General features: G+C 40.9%; 1 protein-coding gene across 2 annotated transcripts in view; it reads left to right on the top strand.

The window, feature by feature from the left end:
• Positions 1–393: 393 nt before the first annotated feature.
• Positions 394–18,456, top strand: part of cyfip1 (cytoplasmic FMR1 interacting protein 1) — a 30,935-nt gene continuing 12,872 nt past the window's right edge. Inside the window, exons 1-17 of one of the 2 annotated variants that reach the window (XM_087175855.1) lie at positions 394–630; positions 7,481–7,598; positions 8,772–8,861; positions 9,376–9,453; positions 9,649–9,750; positions 9,846–10,027; positions 10,817–10,913; positions 11,214–11,342; positions 11,458–11,562; positions 12,169–12,263; positions 13,694–13,808; positions 14,435–14,557; positions 14,776–14,901; positions 14,981–15,147; positions 16,029–16,176; positions 17,066–17,219; positions 17,311–17,467. In XM_087175855.1, coding sequence (XP_087031981.1) covers positions 7,482–7,598; positions 8,772–8,861; positions 9,376–9,453; positions 9,649–9,750; positions 9,846–10,027; positions 10,817–10,913; positions 11,214–11,342; positions 11,458–11,562; positions 12,169–12,263; positions 13,694–13,808; positions 14,435–14,557; positions 14,776–14,901; positions 14,981–15,147; positions 16,029–16,176; positions 17,066–17,219; positions 17,311–17,467 — 1,985 coding nt within the window. In that variant the 5' untranslated portion in view covers positions 394–630; position 7,481. Of the gene's footprint in view, positions 631–7,477; positions 7,599–8,771; positions 8,862–9,375; positions 9,454–9,648; positions 9,751–9,845; positions 10,028–10,816; positions 10,914–11,213; positions 11,343–11,457; positions 11,563–12,168; positions 12,264–13,693; positions 13,809–14,434; positions 14,558–14,775; positions 14,902–14,980; positions 15,148–16,028; positions 16,177–17,065; positions 17,220–17,310; positions 17,468–18,456 lie in introns of both variants that reach the window. The other variant, XM_087175854.1, reaches the window with a different exon arrangement.

Raw genomic sequence — 18,456 nt, 5'->3', positions numbered from 1 at the left:
AAATATAATTAAATCTATCCACTACTAATAAAGAGAACATAGTAAACTGTTAATTAGTCAGTAGTAGTATAAAATTGATAAACAGTATATAAATATACAAATGTTATTATATTTTTAAGAATTAAATAAATTTTAAAAATTAAAAAAAAACAAAAAAACAACAACAACTTTGAATTTGTTCACTTCAAGATTTTTGTAAAGTCAAATCCACGCACCATGCTGTGTGTAGCTGGAGATGGGAGAGGGAGGTTTTTGGTTTTGTTGTGGCACTAATCACCCTCCATACCCCCGGGCAGGTTCTTACTGTACATTCCTTTGACTTCACCTTTTATCCTCCGCGTCCCTGCCCTAGCGGAGGAGGCTAGCACCGCAGCTACGAGTGGAGTTTCCTGTTGAGTTTCCCTGTTTGAGGGACAGGAACTCCCTGCTCTACTTCTCTCCCCCGCCCATGATAATAACACCGACCGGGGAAAGATTCCTCTGGCCGACGACAGAAAGGAAAAACTTGGATCGAGGATCTCCAAACCCGGACTCCCCCCCAGTCGTCAGAGGGCTCAACATTCCGGTTAAATGGCGTTGTAATCACGTCTGTGAACGCGCAAGTTTTCCCTGCTAACCAACAACCAGCGGGTGAGTAGGAATGGTTTATCTCGAAGTTGGTTTTTCATGGTGTGTGTTTCCAGCTAAGTCAACTTAACCCACGGTGGAAAAAAAAAGAAAAAAGTTGCGTTGTGTGTTGCGTTGTCTCGGGTGTAGCCTTTCCTAACGGCGCTCCATTAAAAAGTTGACCGTTAAAGAAACTTAACCGACGCCGGTGTCAGTTGGAATTTGAAAAAAGTATTAGCGCGAGGAGGTTTAACAGCTTGTTGCAATGCAAAGCCATTTTCCTGGCTCACACACACACACACATACAGGCCCGAGCTGTGACTAATCTCAGGCCACGGCACGGAGCAGTGATACAGCCATGACCACGGTTACATGTTGGAGGCAGGACTTCACGTCATATCACATCCAAAAAATCACTATTATCAAATGTATATATTATCAAATTGTCGCTCTGAGCTTTGTTTCCGCGGGGGTTTTAGTAACTAATTGCGACTTGGGAGTGGAGAGTTACGTGTCTGCCAGGTGTGATAGCCACAGTGGGAGAGAAGTTACTATGAGAAATGTTAGATTATTAGTCAAGCTAACTGTGCGCAAGTTTACTACGTTTAAATGAATCACTTTATGTTTCTGGTCATCCTTTTTTTTTTTTTCGCCCTCTTCTGTTTGTTCCTTTGGGAATTAACTGTAGCAGGACATTTGGGTTGTACTCGGGTTGTACTGCATTCCCCACCCTCCTGATGCTGCGTTCACTGCTCAGCCTAGTCACTGTAAATGCCAGTGCCAGTCAGCCTTTTCAAAAGTTTGAAATTTTGAACGTCACATAAATATGTTTTGGGGGAAAAAAAGTCTCACATTTTCGTACAATGGCATTTGGAATTGGAAACGTGAGTGCCTATTCTAAAACACTTTTGCCTGTGCACCTTCTGTTGATTGTTTTATTGCTTTTGGTAGTCTCTTATCATTGTCAGCTCGGAGGACACAAGGGAAGGAAGGAGTAAGATTAGGTATGAAGATACTGTAGGTAAAACCGCACATGTTATTTTGGTGACAGTCAGATGGTTATTTTTCTATGTGGTTTTATTTCTTCTTCAATCTTGCTGGAAAAACCACATTAGAATATCACAGCTCAAGTGAGAAAGTGCAGTTTAATCTGCACATTACGGCAGTGAAGTCAGTGAAGCTGTGTGACACGTTTGCCTTCCCTGCTGTTCTGTAGTGATCAGTGTCTTTGCATTGTTAGTAATTCCTAACAGTGATTTAAAATGCATTCTGGGTTGAAGATAAGACTTGATGTATGCACCACTGAGCAGTCAGGAAGTATTGTAACATTAACATATTGGGGAAGTCATTTGTTATGCATTGACTTAAGACAAAACTGAAATACCAACAGATTAATATGGCACTGATAAGTGCTAACTTTGGTGTGCATTCCTGCAAAATAAATGTGTTGAATGGGGGTTTTCACACCTCAATGTAAAGAAACATGTGCAACTTCCTTCAGAGTGGCACCGTTTGGTGCAGCTTGGTGATTAAGTCACATTGAGTGGCTTTTATTGTGTCTGTGTTTGTTTGCCATCTCCTTGGAAATGTCAAAGGTACATGTTCTGCAGGGAAGCGGTTCTTGTTATTGCATCTGTTTCTCACTTGAGTGGAATAAAATGCACACATGGCTTCCTCACTGTCTGCACGTAAGAAAGAATATAGAAAAGTGTGATCTACTGCAAATAGTTTCTAGCAGAGCATGCTAAAGTGTCAGACGTGTCATCTTTTCATCTGCAGAGGCAAGACAACTGTATTTAAAACATTGCAATTCATAATATCCAACAGACAGTTCTTTTTGCTTTTGTTGAATCTGGTGTTGCATGACTACTGTTTGCATGCAGTAACTACCTTAAAAGTTCACATCAATGACTTGAATTCCCTTACTCACTGGGGGTCCTGTCAGATATATAGTTTCAGTTTGATCCGTGGAGGTTTTGAGATATCTGTCTTTAACATTTGTGCTCCCACTCCACTACAATGGAGGCGAATGGAATTTCGTTTGTGCTGCTCACACCACAGAAAAATTACAAGTGAAAAACTCAGTGGCACTTCCCGACTACCTATTTTGCATTTGATGGTCTCTCTATGCCAATGTCTTTTCCTGTTTATCTCTGCTATGTGAGGGAGAGAGGGAGGGAGGGAGAGAGGGGATGCTCATGTACAATTGTTTGTGTTACTTTGGAAAAAATGCAAAATCTAATAAACGGATTGATGAAAAAAAAAAAGAGAAACTCAGTGGCAACATGTCTTCAGAACAATGTCCTGGTTGGTCTAGATTAATGGTTCACAACCTCTTTGTCTGGAGCACCCCAGCAGGCCTGTCAGATGAACTCAAATGCCCCTTCATCAACATCATCAGTCATGCTCCAAATCTTCATTTGAATTGATTTTAATTTGGTTGTTTAACACTATTGATTTTATAAAAGTAGATATTGTTCCATTTATTGTTTTTTTCTTTTTCATCCAGTTGAACCGTCAGTGATTAGGTTGGTTTGGTTCTCTTACCACTTAGTGCCAGAAACGGAAAGTTTAAAACCTTAATCCACTATTTCAGCTGTTTATCCATTACTTTTAGTTAACCATTCATCCATCACCTGTATCTATCTAATTCAACCATTTATCTATTACTTTTCAACCATTGTCCAGTACTTTGAACAAACTATTTCAGTTGTTTATCTGTTACCTTTAGTGAAGTTTTTCAACGATTTATCCACGACTGTGCAAAATCACTCCCTCATTCACTCATTCATCACTCTCCCTATATAATAGACACAAAATAGTTTACTCAGTAGTTAGTAGTAAAGAGCATTGCATTGTGGGATTGTTAGCAGAAAGTACTGTATATACTTGTTGTGTAATTTATACAGTGGACAAATTTACACACTCAGGATTAAGGACACTCAAATAAAATGGTGGACAGTAAACGTAGTGCACTACACAGTGAATGGGGAGCCCTTTATCATTTTAGTTGTCTGTTTCAAACATTTATCCATTATTCTAGATAACTTCCATAGATAGTTTCTAGATAATCCTCCTCTAACTATTTTAACCTCTCTGCTAACCAGTGTTCACACGCTGTCGATTGCAACATGTGTTGTTGTTACAGCTGACTGATATTTTTGGATCAAATGATGATTAATATTTTTTTCAAACTTTTCAAACAATAGTCTTTTGTCATTATTTACCCTTCAGCAAAGGCACAATCGCCCCCTCACTTACAACCCGGCTGTGAATCACAGGTGCAGAATAACCCGACCTCACTGCAAACTGTTTTCTTACAGACTGTTTGTCAGGCAGAAACTAGTCTCCCTTATTTTTCACTTTATTTCTTTTCATTTATTTCTTGAAACTTAACGTCTTTTAAACATTGGCCTAAATTGCTTTGTGTGATTGGTAGTGGCTTGTGTTTGGCCTCTGCTCGGCACACCTAGGTTACCTACTTGAGTCCGGTTTAAGCTCCTTACTGTGTAATTATGGAGCGAGCCCTACAAACACATGGTGTGCAGCTTCAGCAGTGGGTGTAATGGCCATCACCCTGGCAGGCTAAATGATACTTGAAGAGGCATGGCTCTTCTAATTTGTCTCTTGTCTGTCTCTTAGAAGAGGAGACATCTCTAGACAATGCAGTCTGAACAGGAACTGTGCTCTGAAGCAAAAGCCACCAAGGTTCCCTTTTTTTTCAGTAATGGACATGGTTTCTGTCCAGAGTTAAAGTTGACGACTAGGCTCATCAATAGTTGCACTTGCTGTAGGTAAAACGTTTGTTTCAAATCTACTTTTTCCTTTTTAAATTTTCTCTATATTTCAATATGAACAGTTTCTAAGCACAGAAATGCATAAAAAATGCAGAACTGTGTGTGTGTGTGTGTGTGTGTGTGTGTGTGTGTTCTGTTTTTATTGGTTACTTTCAGTTTCTTGCACATCAGCTTAAAAGCTCAGGGCCAGTCGTTCCTCGTCTTGAAGTGGACCCTGCATCACATGCTCCCATTGTCTGTGATTCATACTTCCCTGTTTTGTCACTAAGATGATGGATCTGCAGTCTGAGATGCTGCCAAGTTGATTCTCTGCAGCTCAGCTTGACAAGCTAAAAAAAAAAAGTATTTTTGGAAAGTCATTAATGAGACATGCTCTGAAAACTGCTTTTCATACCGTTTCCCATCTGACTTCCTCCTCTCTATCAAAAACTGTGTTTCGCAACTAACCACACCTATTTTTACTCCCTGTACCGTGGAATGACTTTGGTCAGTGTGTTATGTACTTTGGGTACTTCCATGAGCAACATAAACGTGTTAATTTACTGATTTCTTATTACATTGCTGGCAGCACGATCTGTCACTAGTAGTAAAGTAACACATTTTTGGTTTTGTTGGCTCTGTACTCCCACACGTGTTAGACGTCAACGCGCTGAAATTAAAGCTGAAAGTCAGCACCTGAACCTCAGTCACTGTGTCATGACATGTTCATTGTGCTGCAGTACAGAGCCAGAACAATAGGAAATATTTCACTGTCAAAATGTAGGAAGTGAGTTATATTGTTTATATGTTTCTGAGGTCACATCAGTTTGTCAGGGCTGTGACGCAGCTTTTCAGAGCATCAGCCTGTGAACTGACGTGGAATTAAACTACTGCTTTTGTACAAGTAGTAATTAGGGCTGAACAATTAATTGAAATATAATCTAAATCACAATTCGGCCAAGTGCAATATACAAATTGCAGAAGCTGCAATTTTTTGTTAAAGGTAAAATGTGTCACATTGCAATGTTAGCACCATAAGCGTTGTTGAGCTACAGAGACGCCCCGACCTACAAATCATATTCATAAGACCAACAAACATCACATCTTCATTTAAAAAAAAAAAAATCGCAAAATCTGCCAAATTAATAGCAATATGATTTTTTTTGCACATAGTGCAGCCCTGGTAAAACATACCATAAATGAAGCATTGTGGTGTTACAGAGAATCCCCCAGTTAACAAATCATATCCTCCAGACACAACGCAAGAGCACAACAGCACAACAAAAATTACATGGTCATCAACGAAATTAAATGCAAAAATGACCACTCCAACTGAAACTGTGACCTGTCGCAACCGCACTATGATTTTTAAAAAATTTTTTATTGCATATTATTCAGCTCTAGTACTAATCAGTGTAATCTAAAGATACTCAGAAGTTTCCCAACAGGCCAATTGTGCTTTAAAAAATGATTTAGTGATTTCACATTGTTTTTCCATGTGCTCTTCAGATATCTCAAAAATGAATGAGTCTGATCACACAAATATATACACAGGTATTTTTAGCCTGTGAAGTAACTGTTATTTTACATAATTGCCTGAATGCACGGAAGTCGCACAGGAACCACACTAACCAACGTAACCAACGTAACCAACGTTTCTGTTCATGCTCCTTCTCCGTCATCACAAGGAGCAGCTGTCTTTTGTAATCTGACACCTTTGATGGGGGTCACTCACGGTGCTCATACTTTGTAGAAATCTTTGTGGAGCGCAGGCCTGGACGTGCATCAGGTGCTGGTCCTCTGCCTGCTTTGCATAATGCTGGATAATGAATAAAAGATTATTTGGATGAAAACAACGAACTCGTGATATAGGGAAGTGAAGTTATATATCTTCTTTTTCCTGTAGCCTCTCTGACTCAGTTTTTTATGTGTATGTGGATAACAACATTTGAGCATATTGGCAGTTTAACCATGATAGAAATGATGACTATATTATATAACCATGTTTTTCATGAGTCAGAGCGGTGGGATTTGGGCTCTGCATTTGCCATAACAATTTCCAAACCTAAGTTCCATGGCAACTGACATTTTTCTCAAATGACGTCACAAACAAAGTAATCTGGCCGAGGTGATTTCATGTCACTGAACAGCTGTGTCACTGTGTGTAATATCAACCATTAAAAACCCACTATCCTGCATCAGTCCTTTAATTATATGGACTCGCTCCACTTCACTCGCTCCACCTCCATCTGCAGAGGAGGACGTAGGTGGCCTCGTCTGACCCTGAGCCGGTACATGCACCGACTGCCAGGCTTTTGTGTTGGTGGTCAGTCGCTGGGGATTGTTTGACTCACTGTCAATTCTGATTGCAATGGGTTTTTTGATTGTTCAGTGTCTGTGACGTCCGAAAATCAGCAGTCAGCAGCAGCGTGAGAATGCAAACCGAAGCATACCACACCACTTACTGATACAGAACTAATCTATTTGCATTTGATTTCATTTTGTTGACTCCACGGATCATGTTCTCTGTAGCATTTGAGGAACGGGAGACTGTATTAACGACAGTGTTTGCGTTGGCTTGATTTAAAAAGAGAAGTTTTGTGTTTCAGTGTTTTTGCTGGAATTGATGACATACTGTAAAATGACTGTAACATGATCTAAGTGCAAACATGTTTTGGCCAGATAGAGAAGTATATGGAAGAAAAAAGGTGGCAAGATAATGCCAGATAGATGATGCAGACGTCACGATCGAGCACTAACCTGATTGGTCGATCAGAGGCTTTTTGTGCAGGAAGCTCTGTGCAGCTTGATAGCTGTTTGCATCAAAGGGGAACCTGAAGCACCACATGAAGCTCCTTTTGAAGGTTGTGTTCAAAGGTGAAGGTGCTGCCTGCAGTTGCATCAGTTTACTACTGGTGATGAAGTTATTCAGTTCAGTTTGGTTTTACCAACCCCTCCCCCTGCTGTGCTGCTGGTGCCTCAGCTTGTCAAACCTAAACAATGTCACTATATAGATATAGCTTGTGCATAAGGCTGCTGAGCTTCATCCTTCTTTATCCAAAGCTTTTCAACATGATTCTTTGTGTCTCTTGCAGCAGCATGACGTCCACGGTGACTTTAGAGGATGCTCTCTCCAACGTGGACCTGCTGGAGGAGCTGCCGCTCCCAGACCAGCAGCCATGCATCGAGCCCCTCCCTTCCTCGGTCATGTATCAGGTCAGTGCTGACAGCTCATCATCTACGCAGTCTGATAAGACACACTTCCTGTGGGGCATGCAATTACTGCATGGTAATACTTAGAGATGTAGTTTTTCTTACTGTTTACTTGATACAATGGTTTCTCTCCTGACTGTGCTGCAGTTACACAGAAAAATATAATAATTAATAATAAGGATAGCAAATAGAAATAATGTTATTGAAAAACATCAGGCACTAGTATACAAACACAGCACCATGACAACAGTGATAGACATAACCTCCTCTTTCACCTAGTCTATGAATGTCCCCTTCTCTTCCTTTCACTGTCTCCCCCAAGGTTCCCATCATCAGAACAACATGATAGATGCAGTAATAATCACCGTCAACACAACTTTCTGTTATAGCTATAAAAACACAGTGAATAGAGTGTAGAATCATTCATCTCTGAATATTGATCATGAATAGCTTTCAATATCAGTGTTTCCCCAAAAAGGCAATAAGATCATGTATAGATCAGCACATAAAGGAAACACTTTGTTGTCCCTAAATAAAACAAGTTGAACAGAAATCTATTGTTACAGTTGATGTAGAGCTGCTACGAGAAGCAGCCCATGCAACACGTCACATATAGCAGAGACGTTAATAGCAACAGGATCAGTTAGTTGCAACACCCACTGTAGCGTTTCCTAATGGGTATTTCCTGATATGCTTATCTGTATTCTTTAAAAGATTACAGCTTCTTTCCCTGTGTTTAGTTCCTGTGCACAGAAAGTGAATTTATTCATTTCTGATTGATTGATAATCCAGATATTTATGTTACAAATCAGGATAAGAATTTATTTGCAGGAGGCTGCAAAATGGCATTAAATACATGAGCTTACTAAAGATAGCACATGAATTCTGGCCATCTGTTTAATTAGATGAATCTACATTTCCATGCAAAATCAAGAAAGGAAGAAATAATATATATATCATATCATGAAATGATTTGGGTGAATATTTGTGAAATAAATTCACTTCACGTGGAACATTGAAAATCTTAATTGTAAAGAGGACAAATTGCTTTGCATTGGTAACTTGGAGCATGCATACTTCCTGCTCACTGTATCTTACACACGTCTTGCCTGTAACATACCTGACATCTTAACCTGTGTCATTTGTTGTGAACACACTTTCTCCATCTTCCCACAGCCAAACTTCAACACCAACTTCGAGGACAGAAATGCCTTCGTCACCGGCATCGCCAGATACATCGAGCAAGCGACCGTCCACTCCAGCATGGTATGTGATATGACTTATTAGTGTGTCCCTCTTCTCTCTCACCTCAGTGACGACTTGATGGGAAGAATAAATTCACCAGAATGAGGTCAGGGGCTTGTTGGGAACAGGATCTTGTAAGGGACTCTCCTGTCCTACCAGAGCATTTGGTATTGTGTAGCAGGCAGCTCACAGGACCCAGGCCCAGAATCAAATGGCCCGTGGACAAACGGATCCTTTGGACCATCACATAACAGGAATAGTAGGGCTTTGTGTCTAATTAGTGAGGGACTAATTGCTCAGGGTCAGAATCAAACAGCACTTTGTACGGAGGCAGCGCTGGTTTGAAAGCACTAATGCACTTTCCTGCCACCCACTGGGAATAAAATGACTTGCAAAAGAAGCAGTGGTGCGTGCACGTTTCAGTCCTTGTGCATTGTGTCTGTGTTGTTTTGTGTTTTGATTTAGTTTGGAAAATGTGACCCAGTTTGGAATTTATTGGTCTGATTGATTTGTTTTGTTTTTTTTTTTTAATTAGAATGAGATGTTGGAGGAGGGGCAGGAGTACGCCATCATGCTCTACACCTGGAGGAGCTGCTCACGTGCAATACCACAGGTAACCACCGTGTTTCTGCTCACAGAGCTGGCAATTTTCAAGTGCCATGTTGTAGACAAAACAATTAATCGGGAAAATAATATACAGATTAATATAATAATGAAAATCTTATATGGCAGTATCTTGGTGAACAAAAGTTGTGTGAAGTTTCCTACGATTCTTTTAAGGGTTTTTGTTTCTCTTTTTCTGTTCTAGGTGAAATGCAACGAACAGCCCAACAGAGTGGAGATCTACGAGAAGACGGTGGAGGTCCTGGAGCCTGAAGTCACCAAGCTGATGAATTTCATGTACTTCCAGGTAAATGCATATATTTATACTGTATATCAGCAGAGACTCTTTGACTGTCCAGTCTCCGGCCTGGTTGTATAAACTTGATCTTTCGTCTCTCCCAGCGCACAGCAATCGACCGTTTCTGCGGGGAGGTCCGTCGTCTCTGTCACACTGAGCGCAGGAAGGACTTTGTGTCCGAGGCTTACCTCATGACCCTCGGGAAGTTCATCAACATGTTCGCTGTGCTGGACGAACTGAAGAACATGAAGTGCAGCGTCAAGAACGACCACTCCGCCTACAAACGGTACCCAGAGTCATGTTACGGCAGTCTGTAGTCACACTGTTGATCACAGCAACAGACACTAGATGGCAGCACCAGTCTAACTGCTTCAACAGTATGTGTGAAACCAGGAGCTTTCAACACTATATAGATTTTGTAACACTTATTATTATTATTCTGTGTTTTACTTTAATAAGGTTTGGAGCTACAGTTCTCATTATCTGGAGATGTAAACAGGAAGTATGATGTTGCCATGGAGTGAGTTAATTAGCTGTTGACTACAAAGCCATGTTTTTTTAAGCCAATACTTGTTTACAGCTCGGGTAAAGTGGCACATCTAAAAGTCATACCTAATTAGCAATTAGCACTTCCTGTTTAATAGTTAATATTCGGACAACTATCACTGGATTACTTTGACACTGAATAAAAAGTCTTAGGAGAGTTGTGGAGTGATAAAGAAGGTCTTTTTCTCAGTAGATTTATGGATGTTTATTTGCAATGTTGACCAGAGATAATGATATCCTCAGGAAAGTGTAAGTCACGCTGAATCTTAAAACATGTGCTCGTCTGTGTGGTCAGATGTGACAAACGTGTGACTCTAAGAAGGACACGAATCATCGCTCACGCCTCACATCTCTCTCTCTCTCTCTCTCTCTCTCTGCGCCCCCCCCCCCGGGAGGTGTGCCGCACAGTTTGAAAACCTGTGTCAGAGTGACAGAATAGATGCTTAATGTCTGTCTGTCTTTTTTTTAATTTATTTAATTTATTCATTTATTTTTAATTAAAACAAACCTGTGTCTTCTCTTCGTCTAGAGCTGCCCAGTTCCTCAGAAAGATGTCTGAGCCCTCGTCCATTCAGGAGTCTCAGAATTTGTCCATGTTCCTGGCAAACCACAACAAAATCACTCAGGTTTGTCACATGTGCATCATACTGTCCAAAATATTCTTAAGATGAAATAGTTTTAATATGGAAGGAGTCTCAACAGCGGTGTCACTGCTGTTTTCTTTCCAGGCTTCACAAGCAGACGAGCATTCATTTTTTGACTCTTAAATTATGATGTATTTAGAAATTTACACAAGCAGTTTAATTAGAAATATGATTTGAAAATAATGTTGAAATATTCAGTGTATTTTAAAGCTTGATGTGAGGCTTACTGTGTGATTAATAGCTTTATAAGATAATAATCATCTTTGGTGTCCTGTCTGTCAGTCTTTGCAGCAGCAGTTGGAAGTGATTAATGGTTACGAAGAGCTGCTGGCAGACATCGTCAACCTGTGTGTCGACTACTACGAGAACAAGATGTACCTGACTCCCAGTGAGAAGCACATGCTGCTCAAAGTAAGTAAAGCCCTGCACCTGCAGCTGCTGCACCATTTCTTCTAAACTATTTACTGTGGCATTGTTGACAGGAACGGACGCCCCTTTAGAAATAACCGCTGTTCCTCTTCCACAGGTAATGGGTTTCGGCTTGTACCTCATGGACGGAAACAGCAGCAACATCTACAAACTAGATGCCAAGAAGAGAATCAACCTCACCAAGATTGACAAGTTTTTCAAGGTACAGAGACTTAGACGTATGTCAGATACACACAGGAGCATATTCTGTCAAGCTACACTTGATCTGCTGAGTATTTTCTTGATAAATTGATTTATAGTTAAGAAAATAAAATACCAGGGAATCTTCATAATGACAAAACAGAGAGAAGTAGCAAATCCTCACATTTCAGAACCTGAAACGAGAGATTACTTATTTTTGCTTAATAAAAAAAAATGACAATTAAGTAGTTATTGATTATCTAATTTATTAATTGACTTATAATTTCAGCTTTAATATATAATATTTAATGTTATCCTAAATGCAGTATTGCGTTGTAGGAGAGAGAAATTATTTTACATATTCTCATTGGGATGGTTGTTTTTATTTTCTGAGTTGCTTCAGTCCATGAATTTGTCTTTTGTTGCTTCTTCTTTTTCTTCTTCATCTTTTTTTTCTTCTTCTTTTTCTTCTTCTTCTTCTTCTTTTTCTTCTTTTTCTTTTTCTTCTTCTTCTTCTTCTTCTTCTTCTCTTATTTTACTTTTGTAGTGAGGCAGACTCATCCAGCGTGTTTCCACTGTTTAATACGGTATTAATTATGCAAATGTGTTCTGTTCTTGGTGTTCACAGCAACTCCAGGTGGTCCCTTTGTTCGGCGACATGCAGATTGAGTTGTCCCGGTACATCAAGACCAGCGCTCACTTTGAAGAGAACAAATCCAGGTGAGATGAACGCACACACTCTTTTTTGTGTGGTCCAGATGTCTCTGTGAAGTAGGCTCATTGGAAGATAAATGGATTGTTACCAAGTAAAACTGGTGATGTTTTCCAGGAGCTCGGACACAAAGATATAAAGAGTTGTGTTCAGTGGTTTGTTGAATGTTTTCACTGTTTCCAGGATGTAACGCTGAGAAAACCAGTTCCCACCGTTGATCTGCCCATCAGTCATTTGCTGTGTATCATGATCTCGAGCTACAGGATTTTCTGTGTGGATAATGTATAGATACGATGATATGATACTAGCATTTATCACAGATATTGGTTTTCATAATGTTCATGAAGCTTAGAGAATAAAGTATTATGTATATTTCTGTCAGTGTCAGTAAATCCCATGAAAAGACCGAAACCAATAAAGAGTTAATCCGTCTCTCAGCACTTTCTCACCTGCCAGCCCTGGACATGTTTTCTAACAAACAGGTCACACATATATAGTTTTATTTTTAGTTTTTTAAATGCTCAGTAATTCCCTAAGACTGCTGGGTACTGTAGTCTTTCTTTAGCTATGCTTGCGGCGTGGCTGAAGGGAGAGTGATGGCAGTCTGTCGGTCAGTCCACCACCGTCGTCCACACTGAAACATGTCAGCAGCTACTGGATGGATTGCTTTGACATTATACGAGAGGGTTTTAGAGTTTCCCTCTGGGGTGGGCCTCTGGTTCCAGTGAAATGTCTCAGCTGTGTCTGGATGCATTGCCATGAACTTGGTATTTAGAGCAAAAATTCATGTCCCCCATCAGGGCGAATTCTAATAACTTTGTTGATCCATTCACTTTTCGTCTTGTTCCATCATCAGGTCAAAATGTCAGTTAGACTCAAAACCCCACTAGAGCGGCTTCAGACTCTTAGTCTTGTGAACAAATGCTACTCAAACAGAAGAAAAGAAATACATTACTTGACAAAAATAAAAATCCAGAGTCTCACCAGCCTTATTCTTTATGTAAATCCAGTTTCCCGCCTTAAAGCACACATTACAGTTGAACGATGCTATTTCTGGCTGTTGTAGCTGTGTGAATTGTGTTTTTCTTAAATGCACTGATATATACTGTTAGTATTATTGTTATTGCCATTGATGTTGCAAGGTGATTTCCACTCAATATGACAGTAAATTAGTCACAGTATAAAAATATAAGTTCATACATTAAAAAAAAAAGTCAGACTGGTGTTTTTTATTTTCCAACAACCACCTGAAGAGACAAAAACCAACAATGAATTTATCCTAACAATGATATCTGTGCAGCCGCAGCCTGACACCAAACACAGCGTTTCCCTTTTTAGATTTGCTCTTCTGTCTTCTCCATAACTCTCTGGCTGGCTTTTCTTCCTGTCAGTAATTCTGTGTCTTTACTCCGTTAACATGTGCCCCCCCCCCCCCCCGGGGGACCTGCACGTCTATATCGAGCAGCCCCCAGTACAACATCTGTGAGCAGATGATTCAGATCCGCGAGGATCATATGCGCTTCATCTCGGAGCTGGCTCGCTATAGCAACAGCGAGGTCAGTATGAAATTCCACAGGGTTTAAAGTGAGACGTTCGGGCACAGCACTGGTGAAAATTGGTCATCAGTGTGGTGTTGGATTGTCTGTCATGCTGCTATAATGCTGAAGAGTGGAGCAGTGCATGACATGCATATATATATATATATGTACTGCTGTTCATCTTCGTGTCAGATGTGAGCCTGTTAAATAAATAAACATACAGTACATCGGCCACCTGGCTATTTCAGCTGACAGTCTTCTACATAAGCAGGCTTTAAGAGCTCTTTCTTATGCGAGAGGTATTTAAATTCCCAGCAGTGATGTAACGAGCTTTTGAGCAGATGCCTCGTCCCAAAGGATTTCCAGAGGTCACAATTCAGTGTGATTCAGATCGAGGTTTAGTTGTGGATCATAACTGCTGATGCACAGACAGAAATGTTGAGAATGGGGAAAGTCATTTTAATGATCACACCACGAATGAATGAGTGTTTTTACACTCGGAACATTATTAATTAAAGCACTGAGCGGTTTGTTTTTATACATTTTTTTCACCCATACTGTGAGGACATCAGGGTGTTGTGGAGTGGGCCTTCAGTGTGTGTGTGTGTGTTTGTGTTAAAGTGTGTGACTTTGTGTCTGTGTAGGTGGTGACGGGATCAGGGCGGCAGGAAGCCCAAAAGACGGATGTGGAATACAGGAAGCTGTTTGACTTGGCGCTGCAGGGCATGCAGCTGCTCTCCCAGTGGAGCGCTCACGTCATGGAAGTGGTGAGGAAGCACAGATTGGTCATTATTTATTATATATATATATATATATATATATATATATGGAAAGTGATGGAGATTAATGGAGAGATATAGTTGAGACTTAATTAAGTTCTTATTTCTTTTGTTAATTCTTTGTGACTGCGTAGAGCTGCAGGGATCACCATGGTAACCAAGTACTGCATGATTTTTATCCATTTACTCTCTGACTTTGCCCGCAGTACTCCTGGAAACTGGTTCATCCCACAGACAAGTACTCCAACAAGGAGTGCCCCGACAACGCTGAGGAGTATGAGAGAGCCACCAGATACAACTACACAAGCGAGGAGAAGTTCGCCCTCGTAGAGGTTAGTTATGGTTACGGTACGAGTGGATGTTGAACTGCTGCAAGTCTTCTCACTGATTTAAATGTTGTGCTTTTGGCAGGTAATTGCTATGATAAAGGGACTGCAGGTGCTGATGGGACGCATGGAGAGTGTGTTCAATCACGCCATCCGTCACACCATCTACTCAGCTCTGCAGGACTTCGCTCAGATCACTCTGCGTGACCCGCTGCGACAGGCCATCAAGAAGAGGAAGAATGTCGTCCAGAGGTAGAGATCCCACCGCAGTCGCAATTAACTGATCACATTCACACTTCTTCAAAACACTTCTGGCCATTATTTAACGCTGTAACTCGGGAAGAAAAGGAGAGGTTTTGCCCATATTTCCTGCAACTTGACTGGTTGGTGAAGGTGCACAGGTGTTAATTATATCTCCCAAAGTTATCATGTACGTATGAAACGCTCAGTTCCTGAACCCTGGAATGCTGGGAAAAACTTTTTACTTGTCATCCTTGATTGAAGAATGACTGCACAGAAATAAAAACAACATGTTCCAGACATATTGAACTTAGGAAGTGGGTCCCTCATTATGGATTATGCAACATAAGTAGTTTTAGAAGTTGAGTGCCTATGAGTGGCTGCCATCAGTTCCTTCATCAGTACAGGATGTGAGGACAAGGATACAAGTCATTGGTTTTTTGGTCTGGTTTTCCAGGCTGTGGGATGTTTAAAGCTGCTATAGTCATGTTTTTGTAACAACAGTGGGCGGTGTTGCTCTAAGTGATGAGCCGACAGATAAATATCAGTTTCTCTCAAATCTATGGAGCTTTATAGCGTCTTTCAGCCGACCCACAACTTTACTGTTTCGATTCCATCTCCAATATTGTGGATTTCAGCTGTTGCAGGTCGTAGATTTCAGCGATGAAGCTTTGCTGCTCTGTGCAGCTGCTCCTTTAGAAATCTCTGTGCTTTATAAAAAAATGAATCCCACTGAGTTTCTAAACCTCAAGCAAATTTGCCCTAAACAACAATGTTTTCTGCGCCCTTGACATTCATAATTCACAAGGGAAGCTGTTTGCAGCTACGTCAGTTTGTGTTCTACGGTTAACCAGAAAACTCACTGAAGTTTCTGAACTGTCCTCTTACCGCAGCGTCCTGCAGGCCATTCGGAAGACGGTCTGCGACTGGGAAACCGGCCGCGAGCCTCACAACGATCCTGCCCTCCGTGGAGAAAAAGACCCCAAGGGTGGCTTTGACATTAAGGTTCCTCGCCGCGCTGTGGGACCCTCCAGCACACAGGTCTCACCTCCCTGCCTCTGCTGATAAACCCAGTCTTTATCTTTAGCTCGCTTTAACCCTTCCTCCTCTTGTCCTTCCTCATGCCTCCACGGTCTTGTGCACTGTGACCCTGGTCCGCATTAATCATATGTCTCACGAAGCTCGCATCAGATCTGAGCTCAGGTCTGCAACATGTGAACAAGGAGATAGTGAGCTCATAAATCTGTATATTCTGTAGTGTTGTCTCTTCACTTCACTTCTGAATGACTTACAATAAGCCTTACCTTCAAAAGTGTCCTAGGGTGGCTCTGTTTGAATCCATACATTCACACTGCTGAATAGCAGTTATGTTACATATCACACTTATTGTCATTATTTAGTAGCAACCTTCATGTTGCGTAAACCGCACAGATCAATCAGCTTAGTGCTCAATACCAAGAACTAATCTTTACTCCAGGTGCAGCACTACAAAGCCCTAAACAATCACCTGTGTTCATCTACTCTGAAACTCATCTGAGATGTAAGTGCCAGAGATTATGAAAGCAGGTCTCAGAACATGTTCCCCACTGAGGTGAACTGTGATTTAGTGCAGGAAAATGTACAGCAGCCTCCCTGCTGCTGCGTGTCGGCTGTGAGAAAAAAAGAAGAAGAAAATCCACATTCCTGCTAAATTTTCAGGTAGATGTTCCATGCAGGTTTTTCAATGAGATAATATTCTGTGACATGTAGGAGGCAACACACAGACGAGCTTTTATACACGCCACCCACCTGTAATGAGATTAGAAAACCGTATTTGAAGGATATGTGGTGTTTGCAGGTGATGTGGCCGATAAAACCAGTGGGTTATACACAGTAATTAGACGTCACTTACATTGTTTCTCTCTTTCTTTTTTTTTGTACGTGCATGTAGCTCTACATGGTGAGGACCATGCTGGAGTCTCTCATCGCTGACAAAAGTGGCTCAAAGAAGACTCTGCGCAGCAGTCTGGAAGGACCAACCATCCTGGACATTGAGAAGTTTCACCGCGAGTCCTTCTTTTACACCCATCTGCTGAATTTCAGCGGTGAGAGGAAACAGCAGAGTCCTTCCACTGCTGCACCACTGCCGTGAGAGTGACACTTGTTTTATAACAGCCTGTTTTGTCTTCTGTGCAGAGACCTTGCAGCAGTGTTGTGACCTCTCCCAGCTCTGGTTCAGAGAGTTCTTCCTGGAGCTCACTATGGGGCGCAGGATCCAGTTCCCCATCGAGATGTCCATGCCGTGGATCCTCACCGACCACATCCTGGAGACCAAGGAAGCTTCCATGATGGAGTAAAATATGCAATTTTTGTTTCCTGTAACAGCTGTAATTGTGCAGAAACATTCCTTTCCTACTACTTCCCACATATTTCCTCCCATCTTTGCGAAATTTTATTTTATTATTTTTCTACACATCCAACATTTTATCTGTGTATTTTTTTGCGCCTTTCTTTAGCATTGGCTTTTCACAATTGTCTAAATCTTGGATATGAAGCATCCCTCTGTTGGTGGAAAGACAAGCTGTCCTCAAGTTCTCCAACACACTGTGTCTGTGTCCTTTCCTTACCAAACTTGGTGCTTCGAATTTGTTAAGAGAGAGGTCTGGCTGTGTGAGATTATTGGTGGTGTGACTGGCCAGAGGCATTCAGCAACTTCAGCAGTTGTTTTCTCTTATCTTATGTTTTCAAAAAAGACCCGGGGTAAAATCCTAAAAAATGGGATTAGCCATGAATGTCTGTTTTTAAAACTTTGCTGAAGGATTATGCTGATATGAGGCAGGTTTTTACATAAGCCATTAAGCACATCATCTGCCATGAACTGTATCTGCTATAATTCTTCATGTGCAGCCAGAACCGGTAGAAAGTCTGTGTATTAACCATATAGATATTTAATATACAGACAGAAAACAAATGGATTACAAATTCTGTCCAAACATTTCTGGAGCTGACTGTATAGTGTATAGAAACAGTGACACTTTTGCAGCACAGTAACCTATGGTAATGTGATATATTTAAATTTTAAAACTTCAAATGAAGCTTTACATATCCGACTGAAAATATTTCCCTGAACTTGTGTCTGACATGAGACACCAGAATTGGATTTAACTCACTCGACAGGTGTAATGTTTGTTTTTCCTTCTGCACTTTTCGTATCCGGCTCCATTTTCAGCACTAAATGACCCAATGTGGCTTCGCTGTCTCTTTCTATCAGCTTTCCTTCTTTTTAGCAAAAAGCCCGACTCAGCCTGCGTTCATATTGTAATATTTTCTCCACTTTTGAAC

The sequence above is a fragment of the Seriola lalandi genome, unplaced genomic scaffold (assembly GCF_002814215.2).
Source record: "Seriola lalandi dorsalis isolate HSWRI2012SDOR001 ecotype SW California unplaced genomic scaffold, Sedor1 jcf7180002054511, whole genome shotgun sequence".
NCBI classification, from domain to species: Eukaryota; Metazoa; Chordata; class Actinopteri; order Carangiformes; family Carangidae; genus Seriola; species Seriola lalandi.
Note: the sequence above shows the minus strand (reverse complement) of the source record. Positions and strands in the feature narration are given on the sequence as shown.